Below are 20,177 nucleotides of genomic sequence, written 5' to 3'. Positions count from 1 at the left end.
AACTTCAACCGTTGGATCAAATTTCAACGCATAGATTCCATAATTTAGTGAATTAAGAGGAAGGGATCTGGAAGGATCCGTTTCCTTGTCTCACCTCCCCTTCTTAGATTCTCACCCCAATTTATTTTTTTGAAAAAACTTTATCTACAAATCAAAACTTACCCTTTAATCTTGCCAGATTACAAGCAAAAGTTCATTTGATTGATGATTTCTCAAAAATAAAAAAAAATAAATTAAACAAACAAAAGAAGTTGGAAGAAACTTTGAAAACTTGTAGCTAAAGTAGCCAGTCCCCATTCACATCGCTCACTGTTCTTCTTCCCAATCTCTTAATTGTAATCATAGCAATTTAAGACAAAGTAAGCAAAAGTTCTCTTACCCCTTTCTCTCTCTCTATCTCTCTCTCTCTCCCTCTAAAAATAACTCCGTTTGAACCGGTCCATCTATATCACCCATCACCTTTTTAATCTCATCTATTTATTACCACCCTCCCCTTTCTCCCCCTTTCTCTCTCTAGGGTTTTGATTTTGATTTCTGTAAACAGACCCAGAACCCAAATCATCAATCTTTCTACCAATCCACCTCTCCCAAGTGTTATGACTTCCACATCTGTGAAACCCAATTTGTTGCCTCCGGGCTTGGTCTCCAATCTGCAAGATGTATTGAGCAAAAGGGCTGGTGGGGAAGGAGAGAAAGCTGCTAAATCCACTGAGCCCCCTACTTCTGAAGCTGCTACCACTGCGGAGGAGGACCCCAATGACAGCTCCAAGCCTATTGTTTTGGTCACCAATGGCGATGGGATTGAGTCCCCTGGCCTCACTTTCCTCGTTGAAGCTCTGGTCCGCCAAGGCCTTTACAATGTCCATGTCTGCGCTCCTCAATTGTGGGGTTTCTCTGAATTTTGATTCTTTTCTATGTTTCTTTCTGTTTTGTGCTATTTGTATGATATGGGTTCTCTGTAAATTTTGATTCTTTTCTTGTTTCTCTGTGTTTTGTGCTAGTTTAATGATATGGGTTCTCTGTAAATTCTGATTCTTTTCTTTGTTTCTAAAATTTTACTTATTGATTGTTTAGTGCTTTTTGGTGTTTTCCTCCCCTTAGTTTTCTCAAATGAGTAGGTTGGTTCTCTTTGATTATCAAATGTTTTTGCTGTGCTTGTTTTTCTTAGTTTTCTCATCTGGGTCTGTGGGATTCCTCCATTCTTTGAATTGGTAATGTATTATCAGTTTCTTTAATTTGCGAAATTGGTTCCTTGCTTTAGGGACAAATCAGTGTCAGGTCATTCTGTGACCCTCCAAGAAACGGTTGCTGTGAGTTCTGCTGATATAAATGGTGCCACAGCATATGAAGTTTCAGGTACAACAATATTTCTGTGTTCGTTTACTCATTTTCTTGTCTTTGTTTCCTGAGTTGTTTCAGTTGGAATTTTCTGATTTAGGATTTGGAATAGGTGAACTTTGTTTTTGTTTTTCTATTTTGTCACAATTGAGGTGATCATTTGTTTCTTATTCATTCTTTTTTTTATTATTATTAGAGCTTGTAAAGTTTAGTACTTGCAATGTGATTCTGATCATTTTGTAGTTTCAGTATTGCAAGATATGATTGTGCCCGTGACAAAATTCTGCATTTCTATTCATTTCTTGTATTTAATGTTACTCTATGTGACATGCTACAAACCTGCAGGGATTTATTTATTTTTCTTTTCTGCCTTTTCATTTCGGTTTTGGTCACTGACAGTAATAGGTTTTGTTACAATTCTTTTACCCAGGGACTCCCGTGGATTGTGTTTCATTAGCGTTATCTGGGGCACTGTTTTCTTGGTCAAAGCCTTTGCTGGTTAGCATTAACATGATGTCATTTTGAGATCGTATGTAGGTTCTGTTGTTCGGCATTTTACTGAGTTTTCAAGTACAATCTGGTTTCAGGTAATTAGTGGAATCAACCGGGGATCAAGCTGTGGTCATCATATGTGAGTTGTAGTTTATATGGCTATATCATTTCTAATGTCTCTGGTTCTGGTATTCAATATATTAAGTTTCTTTTAATACATTCTCTGCTGAAGTGATATAATTTATTTTTCAGACTTTCTATCTCGTTTCCCTGCTAAAAACGTGTAGCCTGTAATTTGAAGCTAATGTTTTCTGCCAATACTTATTTTTACCAGATTGTACTCTGGTGCTGTTGCTGGAGCTAGGGAAGCATTGATAAGCGGAGTACCATCTTTATCAATATCACTAAATTGGTGAGTTTACAAGCCCTTCAATTTATGCTCAGTTTCTGTTTGCATCTAATGTTGATAAGTTAATCTTCGCTGTTGTAATTGTAGGAGGAAGGGTGAAAGTCAAGAAAATGATTTCAAAGATGCTGTTTCTGTATGTTTACCTTTGATAAATGCAGCTATAAGGGATATTGACAAGGGAGTTTTCCCCAAAAGTTGCTTCCTGAATATAGAGATTCCATCGTCTCCTTTGTCAAATAAGGTTTGTGTTTTTGAACCATTGTTTTACATTTGTTTTGGAAATGGTCAGCGATAGTCTCAAGCCTTTAAGATTTTGATATTTTCTCGTTGGCTTTAGGATTTCCACTAAGTAATACCTCATTTGATTTTTTACCTTAGCTTGTAACTCTGCATCTTGTTGAGCAGTTAACTGAGAAGTAGGATCCGTGTTGTGTCATGGGCTCCATAAATGTCCACTACTAAGACCACCATGCACCGATATTGTCCTCACTTAACCACCTAGGCCTAATCCCTTAGGTGGTATCAAGCCCAATGGACCTCAGGTGTGGGGTTTTATCTCAAAAGGCCTCGGTGTTGTTTTGGATGGTAGTTACAATCTGGTTTTCAACTCTTAATTGAACGATAAAACTAATCAGAAAATCAGCAACCTTAAAGAGAAGAGTTATTGTCCCAAGCTGGGACATAGTAGGTTTTTTGACAAACGATTTTTTTGGGGGGGGGGGGTGGATTCGAACATGGGACCCCAGGTGCAAGGGCGAAAGCTCTTAACCAACTGTGCTACAAGCCACTTGCCTGGGACATAGTTGGTGGATTATCTTGATCTTGCTTCAAATGAGAGGCCATTAGCTCCCACACTTCTGTTGCTCAAAGTACTTTAGTTTTAATTCTATAACCACTTTGTGACCTTTAATATGAATTCGTGATTTCAACATCTTTTGGAAGTCCTATATACTTTGTCGCATACTTATGTATGGTACTTTCTTTCACTTGATAGGGTTTTAAATTAACCAAGCAAAGCAAGTTGAGATCTAGTGCTTGCTGGCAAGCTGTTTCAGCTAGTCGTTATCCTGCTGGACATTTTATGAACAGTCAACAAAGCCTTGGTATTCAGCTTGCACAGCTTGGTCGCGATGCTTCTGCTGCTGTAAGTACCTACCTCTCATTAAGTTGACGGATTTTTTGTTTTTCTGTTAAATTTTTCTGATTAAACAAACTGCAATGCACTTGGTTTTCACTTCTGGATTTATATCCCTGTTCTTTTTCTTAGGGTGCAGCTCGCCGTGTGACAAAACAGAGGATGAATGTGGAGATTGAATCAACTGGAGCTGCGGGAAAATCTGATTTTGAGCGGGTGAAAAAATACTTCCGATTAGAGGTATGCAAATTTCTGGCATATTAGGTTACATTTGGAGGCAACCGTATTGAAGGGTTTTATTTGTTCTAACGATGATATGTGAGAGATATTAGGGGTCTGAAAGGGCAAACGTGATTCTTCATTCTCAGGCTTTCTTATAATCGGCAACCATGGAAGTGATCTTTTCCCATCTGTCAACTTCTCTGTGGGGCAGAAGGTCGCACTTGCTTTGGAAACCTAGAAAACTAAAGTCCCCATTGGAATAGTTAAACCATGAGAACCTATAAAAAATATAAAGGATGGGCTAGGATAGCATAAAATTTTCTACAAGGTTCTTCTTGCACTTATAATTATAACTTTACTGTTCGGTATAGATAAAAATGTTAACTTCTGCTTTCCATTTGTATGATATAGGTTGCTCTTAATTTGTGCTCTTTTCTGTTCCATGAACTGATATTTTTAGTACTTCCATGTATAAACTAACTAATCCATGTGGATTCATATTTGTCTATGCAGTTTGTGGAGAAGGAGCAGGAAGATACGGATGAGGATCTGGATTTCAGAGCACTTGAAAGCGGATTTGTAAGTGGAAAGCGTCATTGCCTCTCTCTAAGTCTAATCTTTCATTCTGATAATTTCTGCTCCTCTGTTGACCACATGAGATATTTGAGATGCTGCTGTTGTAAAATGTGCTTGCATCTATTATTTATGATTGCTTAAGAAATAATAGATAGTAAAATAGGAGGGCTTCGTGCATAGGTCGCAATTCTGAACTAATTTAAAATCTTTAAAGGTCAGTTTAGCTCGTGGAAGCTGTAGCTATATATGATTGAGTGCTCATTAAATTTTTTTGTTAGTTGTAGCCATGCTACATATTGTTTAAGGGTAGCTATATACATCGAACCTTTTTGGACGATATGTTATGTCTGACTCTCTCCTAATTTGGAGTAACAGGTTTCGGTGACCCCTCTCGCCCTTTCACCAGATCTTGAATCAGAAACTCAAACAGCTGCCTCCAACTGGATCTCTTCTGCACTTCAAGAGCAATAAGTTTTTCTCAGTCCAAGTGATTTGTGTACATCTGGCATTCCGATACCTGCGCAGTTCTGATATTTATTACCTATTTAACAGTTGGTCGTGATTTCTGTTGTCCTGCGTTAATGTTTAATTTCTGTAGCTTCCACAGCCGTCCACATTAGTAGTTTCGGCTTGTTACGTCTTGGAGCAAATGCTTCTTGTAATCTTATGGCATGTTTTTGGAATGCCAGTTTGTCATCATTTTTTTTTCCTTTGCACCAGCTTAAACACTGTAAGTTGTATTGTAACTGAATGTGTTTATATTTGATGATTCCATTTGAAAACCAGTAAAACGTTCGGTTAAAGAAGCGACAAGTTATATAATTCTATTTCTTTGACAAAATGTGGTAAACTGGCCATGCTAGTCCTGCACAGCCTTCCGTTTTTATAAGACGATGTTCTAAATTTATTCCTGGATGCAAAAAGCGAGCACATTGCCCTGCCAACTGGCCTAACTACATCAAACTTACCCATACGCCAATTTGCAAATGCGACCTCTCACTTACAATGTGCTGCAACAAGCAAATTGATTCCTTGTACTGCGCAACATTTCTAGGTTGATTACCATCGCTGGTCATAGCTTTTGGTGGCTTCAGTTTTCTAAACAACTCGATGCCGGTATTGAAAGATAAAAGATAGCAAGTAGTAAATGCATATCCATCTCCCAGAACCCAATATGCGACTCCATTAAACATTGCAGATACAGAAAATGTATCCAGGCCATTGATCCTGCCAGGATTTGCACCTACACTCTTCCATGACTCTGCTTAAACTATAAACTTCCACATTAATGGATTTATCCTTGCGAAACGACATCATCCTTACAACCTTGTAGTCATTAAGGAGTGGCTGGAAACCAAATGCAAGACAATGGTTAGCCTCAGGCTTTCTTTGACATTTTGGGGGCTTGTGCGGATTTAATAAAAATGCCCTCTTTATTTAAAAAATAAAAATAAATTTTTGAACAATATATCATACAAAATTCAACTATCAATATTCAAATTTAATTAAAATCAGCATCTTACTCTTACTAATTGAACAATCTCCAATTGCCATGAGATTAGGATTTAAGGTTCATTGATCACGACTAAAAGAGATATGAAAATATGCTTGTGTTTGTGGAAGCAAGTAATACACAAGTTTAGTTTTTTATTGCTAGAGAAAAGTACAAAAAATAATACACAAGTTAGTTTTTGATTGCTAGAGAAGGTGAAAAATTAATATATTTACCATAGACTCCACTTAATTAATATATTTAGTTTTTTTTTTATTCTGCTTTTCAGTAAAAAAAAATTTTATTAGAAAATTTGTACTCATATGTAGGCCAAGCAATTCCTAACACGACCCGATAACTAGACATGACACGACACGACACGAAATTAACAGGTGTTCAGGTCAACACGATAACTAATCGGATCGTTATCGGGTAACCCGATAAGCACCTGTTAAGATAACGGGTTGGTTCGGATATACACGTAGGTAACACGATACACGATAAGCAAAATATTAATTTAATAATTTTATAACCTTAAAAAAATACTATAATAATTATATATATTAATTTAACAATTTTTGACACACCCCGACCGAGATCGAAGCATGCTGGCCGTCACGTGAGGGTGACGTAGCCATGTGCATAGTGTGGAAGCAATAATGATAATAGAGAATATGAATAAATAAAACCCAACTCATAAGAGTACTAGTTAAAACAAGTGCTAGAATATGTGTGAATACACAATCAGAGCGTAAGTAGCCTAAGTTCAGTCCAGAAAACAAGTACTAATTAAACGACACTTAAAGATGCCCTACATTTGTGATAGTCTGTCAGAACCTCCACTCAATCCTCGTGAGCCACCAACGAACAAGCTTATCTAAAACTTGGAGGGGCGCAAAACAGAAAGTGTGAGTGGACAAAAACAAAGTTTTTCAAAACCATTTCATTTATCAATGCTCTAACCCCTCGCTGTAAAACATGTATAATTTTCCCAGAAATGGAATATAAACATATATAAACATATATATATATATATATATATATATCAAATCATGCTTCACATATCCATATTCATAAGTATGTCATACCCAAAATATAAAACAAAATAAGTAACTTAGGTGAAAATATATTCATGAAAAATAACATATTAGCGGAACCCCTGCAGAGGTCTGTACGACTGAATTCATAGCTCATTAATCAATCTAGTCGGAGTCACTGAAAGTGACCTATACGACACTACACTGCACACGAGTCAGAACCATTGTAAAAGTCTGTACAACAAGACTGAGTGTAATATAGTTATGCTCAATGCTACGCTCTCAAGATAGTTGTGCGATAAATCGCTAGTCACCTACGAGTCGGAACCACCTATAATGGTTTGTACGACAAGACTGTGCACCTAAATTGGATCCAATGTGAGCATACGATGCGGGAGGTGACATCATAAACAGGCCTGTACCATATCTCTGGCTAAATTATAATCACCTGGGGTGCAGGTTCATGAGCTCTCAACCATGTCTCACATTATCAATATCTCATATAACAAAAAATAACTCACCTAGTACTTACCTGAGCGTCCACAACACCAATTCATATTATGCATCATATACTAATTCATAGAAATTTATATGCATGACATTTCCAAACATACTTTCATTTAAATGCATTTTCTGGGAAAATATCAAGTATATAAATATATACTGAAAACCAAAAGCCCACTCACTGGTATGTCGAAGGGTCGTAGCCCCCGAGTCACCCTTGACTGCGCTCGTCCTCAGGATAGGTCTCACCTATATGCGAAATAACTGAATAAATGTTATTTAAAGCACATAGATAAAATTAGTTAATAACTTCTTATACATTGCTCAAATGGGATGTTTGAATATACCAACGTGATTTACACAACCTCACGAACATCCCCATATTTTTAGAAAAATTTTCCGACGTCCCACGCGCCCGCCAAGGCACGGCCAGTCGTGTCGCCCACGCACAGGCACACTGACGGTAACCCTAATGGCATTAGGGAATATTCCATTAAATAATAGCATATACCGTTAAAACTAACCTGACGCCGTTAGAATATTCATCAAAGTTGACGGAATATTCGCTCATCTTCTTCCTTCGACTTCGGTGACTGTTGCCGTCGCCGGAAAACTGGAAATTTGAAAAACCTTGATATTTCAGTCAATTTTTAACCAAATTACCTCAAATTTGTCCCAAAATGAAGCTTGTAACTAGAAGAACAAAACCTTACCAATTTCAAGGCTTGAAATCCACGGAATCTCGACGGAGAAAACTCAATAATCCGGCCAAAACTTACAACTCGTCAAACTCGACTTCCCAACGTCCAAATTACTTGGTTTTTCTTCTACGAGCTTCGTAAGGACATTCTAAAGATTCCTACAAGCTTAAAATCTCCTGAAACATCCATAATTAGGACCACATGAATAGTACCTCAAAACTGGGATATCGGTTTCTCGGGTTTTCCAAGTTTTCAAGTCCTAAAAATGGTACGAATGGACTCAGAAGCTTGTAGGGAACAAGAATATTACCTTTTTAACGTCGATCCATGAAGAAACAGGTTGGTTTGAAGATGGTCCGTACAATGTTACGGACGATGGTAGAAATCCAAGAGAGGGATGGTCAACGGGTTGTGTTTTTGTGTGTGTATGGATGTATGTGGTCCTAATTGGCTATCAAACAACACAAACAAATTCCTTTAGTTCCAAATACTTATGAATAAAAAGGATTGGTCCAAAATAATTAGAACTTAGCATATTGGTCTACCACCCAAGTCTAAACCACACAACACAACTCAAAACGTCCAAGGCATTTAAGTAATTTCACGCCGTCGAGGGTAAAATAATAAACATATCCGGGACAGGCTGTGCCAATTTTATACCCCTAAAAACTATAATAATTATATATATATATTAAATTAAATATTAAAAATTGGTGACCATTGGATCGGCTTAAATATACATACCATTCATTGTCTTAAGTGTTATACGTACAAAATAAATAAATTTAAATCTACTTAATACACACACACACACACACACACACACCATTGAACTTGATGGGATACGAATTCTACGAAACTAATTTCAACGATCCAACAGTCAAACTTGTTTGTATATGCTTTGAGATCGCATTAGCAAACAATCGCAAAAAACAAACATTCAGAGATTAAGTAACGAGACAAAACTTTTCGACGATTATTAACAAAAAATCATGATTTAACGGTTATTTTAACTCCGATTTTGATGATTTTTTACAGCTACACTCCTTGACCCTATACGAATACCATGAATGAACTCAATCTTCAATTTAAAATATTTACACTAGTGGATACCGCAAAATCTTATGTTCTACTTAATGAAAGTATGAATAAACTTTTAAGTGTTAGTGAATCTATTGTTTTGGTGGGAAACGCATTCTACGAAACTAGTTTCAACGATCCAACCGTCAATATGTTTGTATATACTTCGAGATTGCATACGCAAAAAATTGCAAAAAATTAACATTCAGAGATCAAGTAACGGGACAAAACTTTTCGAAGATTGTCAATGAAAAATCACGATTTAACGGTTATTTTAACTTCGATTTTGATGATTTTTTACAGCTACACTCCTTGACCCTATATGAATACAATGAATGAATTCGATCTTCAATTTAAAATATTTACACTAGTGGATAGCACAAAATCTTATGTTATACTTAATAAAAGTATAAATAAACTTGGGTTAGTGAATCTATCGTTTTGATGAGATACGCATTCTATGAAACTAATTTCAACGATCTAACCATCAAACTTGTTTGTACATGCTTCAAGATCGCATACGCCAAAAATCACAAAAAAAAAAAAACATTCAGAGATCAAGTAACAGGACAAAACTTTTCGACAGTTATCAACAAAAAATCACGATTTAACGGTTATTTTAACTCTGATTTTGATGATTTTTTACAGCTACACTCCTTGACCCTATATGAATACAATGAATGAATTTGATCTTCAATTTAAAATATTTACACTAGTGGATACCACAAAATATTATGTTATACTTAATGAAAGTATGAATAAACTCTTAAGTGTTAGTGAATCTATCGTTTTGATGGGATACACATTCTACGAAACTAGTTTCAATGATCCAACCGTCAAACATGTTTGTATATGCTTCGAGATCGCATACGCCAAAAATTGAAAAAAATAAACATTCAGAGATCAAGTAATAAGACAAAACTTTTCGACGGTTATCAACGAAAAATCACGATTTAATGGTTATTTTAACTCCGATTTTGATGATATTTTACAGTTACACTCCTTGACCCTATTTGAATACAATGAATGAATTTGATCTTCAATTTAAAATATTTACACTAGTGGATACCACAAAATCTTATGTTATACTTAATGAAAGTATAAATAAAGTGTTAGTGAATTTATCATTTTGATGGGATACGCATTCTACAAAACTAATTTCAACGATCCAACCGTCAAACTCGTTTGTATATGCTTCAAGATCTTATACGCCAAAAATTGCAAAAAACAAACATTCAGAGATCAAGTAACTAAACTTTTCTCCGGTTATCAACGAAAAATCACGATTTAACGGTTATTTTAACTCTGATTTTGATGATTTTTTACAGCTACACTCCTTGACCCTATATGAATACAATGAATGAATTCGATTTTCAATTTAAAATATTGACACTAGTGGATACACAAAATCTTATGTCATGATGATCGATGAAAATGAAGGATTTTGTAAAAGGAATAACATGCATGCTTTGAGATCCATTGGCAAGGTGTAAACTTTTGAGAAAGGCTTCACAACTTTGAAAACAAAAACTCTTTCATTTTGCATATCCTTGCACATTTAATATTTTGTAATAGACTAGTAGTGTATGAATGTTTGTTTATTAGATTCTTGTTTTCAAATGTAGTTGTAGTACTTAAACGACAAATGTGTTTTAATGTTTTGAAGTAATATTTATGTGGCAATGTGTGGTATGTGCAAATTTAAGCAAAAAAAAATATATTTTTTAAGGGGTCATAACGGGTGTGACACGACACGACCTGTTAAGATAACAGATGTTACACGAAAACGACACGAACACGATAAACACGAACCGTTTGCCAGGCCTACTCATATGTCATATGCTAGAGGATGACATTTTTTTTTTGGGGGCCCTAAAAATTTCGGAGCCCTGTGCCACTGCACCTTTTGCACACCCCTAAAGCCGCCTCTGGTTAGCCTCCGTACGTCCATCTCTATCATAGAAATTGTCGTTGTCATCATCATTATCACCATCATCCGAAGGATCATAGTCATCATAATAATCATCATCATCATTTAGCTTGGAAGGATCATAGTAAAGATCCTTGTGGAAGATGCTGGTCTTAGGAAGGATCACATATTTCTGAATTGATGGGTTACATATAGGACTCTTCAAGTTCAAGTGCCAATCTGAGATACAAATTAAACCATTACTTGAACCATGTATCTGGAAATCGTTTTTGATAATTGGTGGGTGTCCAATTTCCAAGCATTCCTCAAATTTATCATAAGAGAAAAGGGACCGGCGTTTGAGTTCACCTTCATTTAGCCTCATGAAGGGCAATTAGAAAATTACGGGCATGGTTTGTGGCATTGCTAGCCAATAAAACCCAATCTTCCGATCAAATTATTCCATGGCTTGCTTACCCGCACAAACCGAATTAGAAGGGACTTTGCAGGCAGTCTTGCTAGGTTGTCCATCGAAATTTCTTCAGACACGCAACGTTTAGCCTTCCAGCTGAGGATGGTCGATACCTAATTTAGCCACCTGAGGTAGACGGGTATGGAGTTTTACAAAAAGGCTCGGCAATCATGTGTGTGGTACCATTCCTTATAAACCAATAGATGCTCATCTCACTAGCCGATGGGGGCTCCATTTTTGGCTCAAATCTAAACCACCAAACTCCCAACATCAATACGTCTAAGATTACCCCTACTGCTCATAGCAATTGGTAGCTTCAGTTTTCTAAATACCTCAATGCCGGTACCGAAAGACACACGATAGTAAGGTTCAGTTACACGTCCATGTCCCATAATCCAATGTGCGACTCCATTGAACATTTCATATCCAAAATATCTATCCATGTCCTTGATCCAACCAGGATTTGCACCAATACTCTTCCAAGAGTTTGTGCTTAAACTATAATTCCTTGTTTTTGGATCTTTCCTTGAGAAGCGACATCATCATCACTACCTTGTAGTCATTAAGCCGTGGGTTGAACCCAAATGCAAGATCATGGCCAGACTCCTCAAGTCGATATACAACATAAAAACCATCATCATCTTCAAGTTCAAGTTCCAATCTGACATACTTCTTAATTGATGGGTTACATATGCATATACGACTCTTCAAGTTCAAGTTCCAATCTGACATACAAACTAAACCATTACATGAACCACGTATCTTAAAATCTTGTGTTCCACAGAGGATGTCCAATTTCCAAGAACTCCTCAAATGTTCCATTACAGAAAACGGAGTAGTGCCGGCGTTCGGATTTACCCCTACAATCGTGGAGGGCAATAAGATAAGTAGGGGCAAGGTCTGTGACATCCTTGTTAAGATGTGTGCCAATAAAATTCGAGCTTCCAAGCCATGGCTTGCTTACACACCTAAACCAAACAAGAGATTTTACGGGTAGTCTTGTTAGGATATTGATCGAAATTTCTTCGGGCAGACAATAGGAAACCTTACATCTTTTTGAGTTAGTCATCCTGAAGAACATTAAAAAGAAACTAAATAATAAAAATGCAAGCATCATAAAGCCCGCAAATATAGCTCTGAGTAAAAAAAAAATAAGAAAAACTTCCCACCGTTGGATGAGTTGGAACGAAAATTTATTTGTCTCAATCAAGTCAATTTATTAGCTACGATTAATTGCCAAAATTTAGCTCCTCAAATCACCACATCTTGAGTGAATCTTTTTCTTTGAGCCTCAAGTTCTAATATTTATTCACCCATTTTTCCAGTGTCTTTTTTCCATGATTACTTGGTCGGTTTTGTGTTTTGACTGATAGTTTTATCCTTTCTGTTGTCCCGTCTGCGAATTTTGAAAAATGACTTGAAAGTTGCTATATAACTAGACTCAAATGGTTCAAGAAGACCAACTTGTTTTTGTCTAGTGGTAGTTGTCTTCATTTTGTTAGAGGAGCCTTTACATTTAACTCACGTAGATGGCGAGGATAACATTTAGTAGTGATGAATTCATACCTAAGTGATGTGGCATACCTTTGTAGTGGGTGTGCTTCCCAGTTGTAAAAATCATTGTATCTTTTTGTTTGTCAAAAGGAAAAGAGAAAAAAAATCGAAGGCAATGTGAAAGGATCCTCTGAATATGAATCCCCAAGCTAATCTTCATTTCACAAACCAGAAGAACTATGTACATTGACACATGAAATTAATCCCCAAGCTAACATTAGTTAGCAATGAAAGTATATTACTAATGGATAAAGCCATTTATCTAAGTCATTACATCGAACAATTTTGCTACTGACAAATTAACGCATGACAAGTTAAACTGGTTCAACCTTGTAAATCCTTGCTTTTGACCTCTTGATCATCTAATACTCCTCAAAATCCAGGGCTTTATATGGAATTCTCAAAACACTGTCATTGCAAAAACCATACTCTTCAGCTGATTTATGCAGCAGCTCCAAGAATTCTGTATGGCGAAGCAACGTGGTATGAACCATGAAACGCTTCATATCACCATCCACACCAACACTCAAACAGACACATACCTTTTGAGTGATAGTTTCATCCTTTCTGTTATTCCGTCTGTGAACTTTAGGAAATGACTTGAAAGTTCCTGTATAACTAGGCTCAAATGGTTCAAGAAAGTTAGCTTGCTTTTGGTCTAGTGGTGTCTTCATTTTGTTAGAGGAGTCCTCACATAGATGGCGAGGATATAACATATAATTCCTATGAATTCACACCTAGATGACATGGCATGCCTTTGTAGTGGGAATGTTTTCCAGTTGTAATCTTTGTAAAAATCATTTTGCTTTTCAAAAGGAAAAGAGAAAAAAAAAAGGCAATGCGGAAGGATCCCTTGAATATTTATCTCCAAGCTAATTTTCATTTCACAAACCAGAACACTGTAAATTGACACATGAATATTAATCCCCAAGCTAACATTAATTAGCAATGAAAATATATTACTAATAGATAAACCATTTATCCAAGTCATTACATCAAACAAACAACTGGTTCAACCTTGTAAATCTTTGCTTTTGACCTTTTGACCATCCAATGCTCCTCAAAATCCTGCGCTTCATATGGAATTCTCAAAACACTCTCATTGCAAAAACCATATTCTTCAGCTGATTTATGCAGCAGCTCCAAGAATTCTGCATGGCGAAGCAACGTGGTGTGAACCATGCAACGCTTCGTATTACCATCCACACCAACACAAACAGGCACATACCCTTTTGGTGTTAAGTAGGAGGGCTTATCAGTCTCTTCACTGCTCGAGCTCCGATTAACTGGCTCAACCTGCGGCTTCTCACCCCCATTAGCAAATAGCAAAGTACTCTCTTCATACCTGGACTTCTGAATTAATGACTACTTCACCTTTTTTTCCCTTGCTTTATTTTTTGGTCGTGACTAGTTCTCCATTTAACTTCAAATTTATAAGATGGTACTTATTACTTCCTAATCCTAGCAGTACAAATTTAAGGCCGTGCGTACTCTGCGTCCTTGCTATGCTATCCTAGTACAATTTACGTCCCTATTAGACGTTGATTAACGATATTTTTAGGGTAATTAACTTGATGATTGCGACATGAATATTATTTAGTATTAAACAAATTGGGGACTGTTGAAGTACATTGTGCCGTGAATACAAAGTTGAAAATTGATTTAGATATATTTTTTTCTTGAATCTGCCACATTAGAATATCTTATTTATTTGGCATCATGGGTTTTACCCGTAACTTGTGAATAATTCAGTAATTAAGATTACTAATTAATTCAACCTTGCCGACCCTCGATCTTGATATTTCGAAAGCTCGCCTAATAATATTTCTAGGTGTCCAATCATGTATAACCATAAGCTGGCATATAAAACAAACATTTGAGTCTGTTTCCTTTAATTTGTTCTTCACATTCACCAAGTACATGCAAGAAGGAACATTATTATTTGTAGTGAATGAAAATCTGCTTTGGACAAACCTTTTATAAAACTTCAACTGTACCTCAAAGTTGTTCAGAAGACTCAAATCTCACCATGATTGCAATAAACAATAATCCAAAACGGCAACATGAAAGCGTGACAAAATTCACACAGAAATAACTTCAATTGTATACTTAGGCATCATAAGGTTTGAAAAATATTGTTACGAGAACAAAAATGGCATCTTGATATCATAAGACTGGAAGGCATAACAACAAGGATCGATGTACAAGAGTTCTTGTTTTAACCAGAAAATCAAGCAGCACAAGGGAAACCGTACTCAGAGTGGGATACTCTTCCACTAAAAAAAAGAAAAAAAAGAAAAAAAAAAGGCTTGTCAGAAGAAAAACATTCGACTCCTAAAGCAGGAGTTCGTCACCTAAGATTTTGGGCAACGGATATCTGTCGACAAAATTCATCGCAAAAAATTTGTCGTTGGACATTTTACCCGACAAACATTATCCATCAGGCAACTACACATTTCCCGACGAACTTGTCGATGAAAATTTCGTTGGCCAAGCCAGCGTTGACCAAAGGAAACAGACAAAAAATTGTTGCCCGACGAAATATTGTTCCTCGGGCAAAATTTAAATTAAAAAATAGGGTTAATCTCTGTTTACTACCTTGAAGTTTCGTGGTTTTCAACATTTGGTACATGAATGTTTTTTTGTCCCAGAGTCATACCTCAAGTCTTAATTTTGGGACAGTTTCATACATCCGTTAAGTTTTCCGTTAGAACTTCTGTTAACTGATGATGTGGCGCCCATGTGGACAATGACTGGGCACCATGTGTCATTAAAAATATTAAAATATTAAAATAATTAATTAAAAAACTATATTTAAAAAAAAAAAACACACACACACACATACAAGAAAAAAAACCCAGAACCTCCTTCATCTTCCCCACCCTCCACCCTCTCCACCCCTCCATCCCTTCATCCACCGACACCCTTCCTTTTCCCTGATACCCACCTCTATCACCAAGCATTTTCTCCTTCCCAAAAAACCCAGCCCCTTCCCTTCCCCCAAAATTCCCTCCCTCCCTTCTCTTCTCTGCAAATCAAAACAACAAAACAGCCCTTGGCGTGGAAATTGAGGATCAGCGTAATGCAGCCGGTCAGATCTCCACAAAAGCACTGGTGGACGGCGGATACGAGGTCTCGAGAATGGAGAGGGAGTGGGCGGTGGTGACGGCGACTTGCTTGACCCAAAACCTCCCTCTTCATCTTTTACCAGAAAACCCTAACAGCTGCATCTTTCATTTCGCAGAAAACCTAATCAATGCCTCTGATTTCCCTTATTTCTTCAAAACCAACAAAAACCCTCAATCTTGGATCTCACAACCATCTTTGATTCTTTACCTTTTTCATCAAATTATAGACATCTAAGCGTCCATTCCTTAAATTCTCGGTCCACATAGTCCAACGGAGCCTCAGATCTGCAATCAAGGCGAGCCGCCGTCATTTAACCCAGGTCGAGGTTGCTACCATGCGCGATTAACGGGGTTCCCTTCGTCTACTTGAAACGCTGCTACCACCAGTGGAATCGGGGGACCCAAACTGCCATCCCCACTCAACTTGAGAGACGCCGGCGCTGAAAACTGGCCGGAGGCATTTCTCTGAAACTGCCGCATATCACCCACTGCCTGGAAGAAACCCACGAAGAAGATAAGACCTTTATATTTTTCTCAAATGGAGGATGGTGGAGTGAGGGGTTCACAATGGTGGTTATGAGGGTTTCACAGAGATGGAGGGGTGGAGGGCATGAAGGGACGTCGGGTGGGGAAGACGAAGGGGGAGTGAGGGAGACGGGGGTTGGTGGTGGTTTGAGTTCAACATTGTCTTTCAGTTTGAATTTTACTGAAACTTTGAAACTAATTGAATTGGGGTTTTCCTTTTGATCTAAAAGAAGTGAACTTTAGGGTTTGGGAGTGGGGGATTGAATTGAAGATTGGGTTTTGGGGATGATTTGATCGGAATATTTTGTTGTTTTGATTTGCAGAGAAAGGGGTTTTGCGTTTTTTCCTTCCCGTTGTTGTTGTTGTTTTTTAAAAAAAAAAACTTTTATTTAATTAATTATTTTAATATTTTTAATGACACGTGGTGCCCAGTCATTGTCCACGTGGGCGCCACATCATCAATTAACGAGAAACTTAATAGGCAGACTAACAGATGTATGAGACTGTCCCAAAATTAACACTTTAGGTATGACTCTGGGATGAAAAAAACTTCATGTACTAAATGTTGAAAACCACGAAACTTGAGAGTAGTAAACAGAGAGTTACCCTAAAAAAAAGCCTTAATTTTTGTCAACAGACAATTCATCGGGCAATCTTTATTTACAAAAAAAAGAAAAAAACAAAAATTTAAATCTTTAACCCGACGATTTATATCATGGGCAACGTTTTTAAAAATTTTAAAAAATATATATTAAAATATTATTAAATTTATTTTTTTATTTTTATTAAGAAAATTTTAGTACATATAACATTTTCTACACTAAAGGGTGGGAAGTAGGTCAAGCCTCACAATGGATTAACTATAATAATTTGGTTCGAATTTGCCTTTGGCAAAAATCGAAACTAAAAGGGAAGATAATATTATTAGACCGTAGTACTACATGACAAATTTATTATATTAATAGCATAGTATGAAACAAATATATTTCATTAATAAAACCAAAATGTTCGTATTGAAATTGAAAAACAAATTTATTCTTGATGGGAAACTGCTTCACTCGTCCAATTGCTTTACCCTAGAAGACGTCCAATTCCAAAATTTATAAATTTTGAAAATAACGGCAGAGCAGTGCCACTTGTCCATCCTATGCTCAAATGCAAGGGTGGATGGGTCAAAGCTTCTTCACGACTTTCAAAAGTCCTGTAGTGGTTGTGCATCACGTACTTCTCCCTGAACTGATCATTCCACAACTCGGTTATGTAGCCTGACGTACCCGACTCTTGCATGTCGATCTCGAAGGTGATCTGAAATAGACAAAAACAAGTGTTAGGTATAAAGATACATTAATTGATTAAGTAATTATCTAGGATAATTACTGAGAGTTCTAGCATTAGCACCTTCTTCTAGGGGTGGGTTCAAAAAACCGAAAACTGAAAAAAACCGAAAACCAAACCGAATCGAAACCGAAAAAACCGAACCGAATTGAAAAAACCGAACCGAACCGAATTCTTTTGGTTCGGTTCGGTTTTAGTGATCTAGAAACCGAACCAAACCGAACCGAACCGAATTAATTAAATTAATTTTTTTATTTAATTATTTGTTTTGGGTATTATTTTCTAAACCTAATTTGTAAGTTAAAATGTGCTAACCCAATGTGTTGCCAAACTTTAAGCTCAAAATATTAAAAAAATGCCTATAAAAACTCTAAACCCTAACCTATTATTTCTCCCCCATATAAGGTTCCGGAACCAAACCTCTTCCCGAAGTACCTACATCCATCTCCATAGCACTGTCTACTTCTGCGCCAGCTTTCTTTTCCAAATCTACTCTCATATAACATGTAACATAATCCATAAACATTTATTTCGGGTAGATTACTTGGGTAATTTGTGATGGAAAAGAATCCAACACACACTAAATAAATCCACCCACGCATTACCTTTACTAATCAAGTTGTCAACATGCAGTTACAAGCAAACAACATTGATCTTTGAACAACATCATACAATTTAACTTTTCTAAGTCATTTGTACGATTTTTGTGTGATTTTTGTGTTGTGAGGTTGTTAGCTTGGACTTTGAAAGACTTGATTGATGATTTTAGTTCAACTTTAAATGTTTATTTTCATTGTCTTTGATTCTAGTTAGAATGTTTATGTTATGATTGTGTTGGATATGTTAAAATTTAAAATTTCAATGTTTTTCATTTTTTGAAAAAAAATAAAAACAAAAAACCGAAACCGAACCGGAAAAAACCGAACCGAAAAAAACCGAACCGAAAAAAACTGAAAAAAAATTGAACCGAACCGAATTAAACCGAACCCACCCCTACCTTCTTCACTTCGAGGGAGATATTCCTCCATCTATTGGTAGTCATGGGGCACCTATTACATATGAGGGCTCTTATCAAGTCATACGGCAACAGAGAAGGGATTTATCGAGCGTTGGTTGCATCAGACGTTTTTGGACCCGAAAAGCTTCACATACTAAGCTTGGACTGAATTAGAATACACTAAGTTGGACTAACTTAGAATAGACTAAGTTGGAATGACTTAATGAAGCGTTTGACATAGTATCGGACTAAAAAGTAGGATAATGAAAAATTTCAAAAATTTGCATAATCAACAGAATAAACCAAATATGTAAGATTAATTTCGATGAATGTAAGATTTGAGTCACTTTGGCAGTTGGTTCAATCACCCCAAAAAAAAACCCCTTACTATTTTGAGTTTTTGTTTGAAATCCAATTGGTTTATCACCCAAAAAACCAAACCAATTGAGAGAATTATTCAACATCTGAATCAGATTTACCCAACAAAGGTGCGTACCCAGCATCTGAATCCATCTCAAATTAGCAAGTATTTGAGCATAAAAATATTCATAAATGAATAAAAAAAATCATATCCTATAAAATAATGCATTAACACAATTTCTAGTTTTCCAGGATACTAACAAGATAAAGCATCGGAATTTAATCCAACCCAACAAAAAGGAAATGGGATTTTAATAAAACAAACGCAAATTACGAGCTGCTTAAGAAGCTAAACTGACAAAACTCGAAAAAATTATAATGACAAAGATTGGCGGCGATCGATCGCTTGGTGAAATAAGGAGTGAAGCGATCGTATACAATCCGCTTTACTTTGAGGGTCATGCTAAGAACGGCTAGCGAAGTGTTTAGTTGTAGCTGTTGAGAATCAATCCCACATTGATGAGAGGAGAGACCTTACATGGCTTATAAGTAAGTTTAGTTACTCATCATATTGCCAATTGGTTTTATCGTGGAACCTCAGCTTTCTTCAGCAGCGAGTCCCTGCTAGTCTCATTAAACTTATCTATGCCCCTAACAAACAAGGGATTATGGTGGGTTAGGACATTAGGATATTTAGGCTCTCTACCCATTAGACCTAACAATTTCTTACACGACCCGTTAACACAATAAATAAAAGACACACAAATAACGGGTTTCAGGTCAACCCGATAACTAATCGGGTCATTATCGGTTCACACGATAAGAATCCGTTAATAACGGATCCTTAACAAGTTTATAGGAGGGTGACACATGGGTAACCCATTTTGACACGTTAAGAAGAAAGTTATTTT

General features: G+C 36.6%; 1 protein-coding gene across 1 annotated transcript; it reads left to right on the top strand.

Moving 5' to 3' along the window:
• The first annotated feature begins 308 nt into the window (after positions 1–308).
• Positions 309–4,963, top strand: LOC103453576 (uncharacterized). The gene is made up of 10 exons (XM_008393121.4): positions 309–883; positions 1,262–1,356; positions 1,769–1,836; positions 1,926–1,969; positions 2,165–2,242; positions 2,327–2,480; positions 3,234–3,383; positions 3,507–3,614; positions 4,110–4,175; positions 4,548–4,963. The coding sequence occupies exons 1-10, from the start codon at positions 597–599 to the stop codon at positions 4,641–4,643; spliced, it is 1,146 nt and encodes a 381-aa protein (XP_008391343.1). The 5' UTR covers positions 309–596; the 3' UTR covers positions 4,644–4,963.
• Positions 4,964–20,177: the final 15,214 nt, after the last annotated feature.

Source organism: Malus domestica, chromosome 09 (assembly GCF_042453785.1).
Source record: "Malus domestica chromosome 09, GDT2T_hap1".
In the NCBI taxonomy this organism is placed as follows: domain Eukaryota; kingdom Viridiplantae; phylum Streptophyta; class Magnoliopsida; order Rosales; family Rosaceae; genus Malus; species Malus domestica.
Note: the sequence above shows the minus strand (reverse complement) of the source record. Positions and strands in the feature narration are given on the sequence as shown.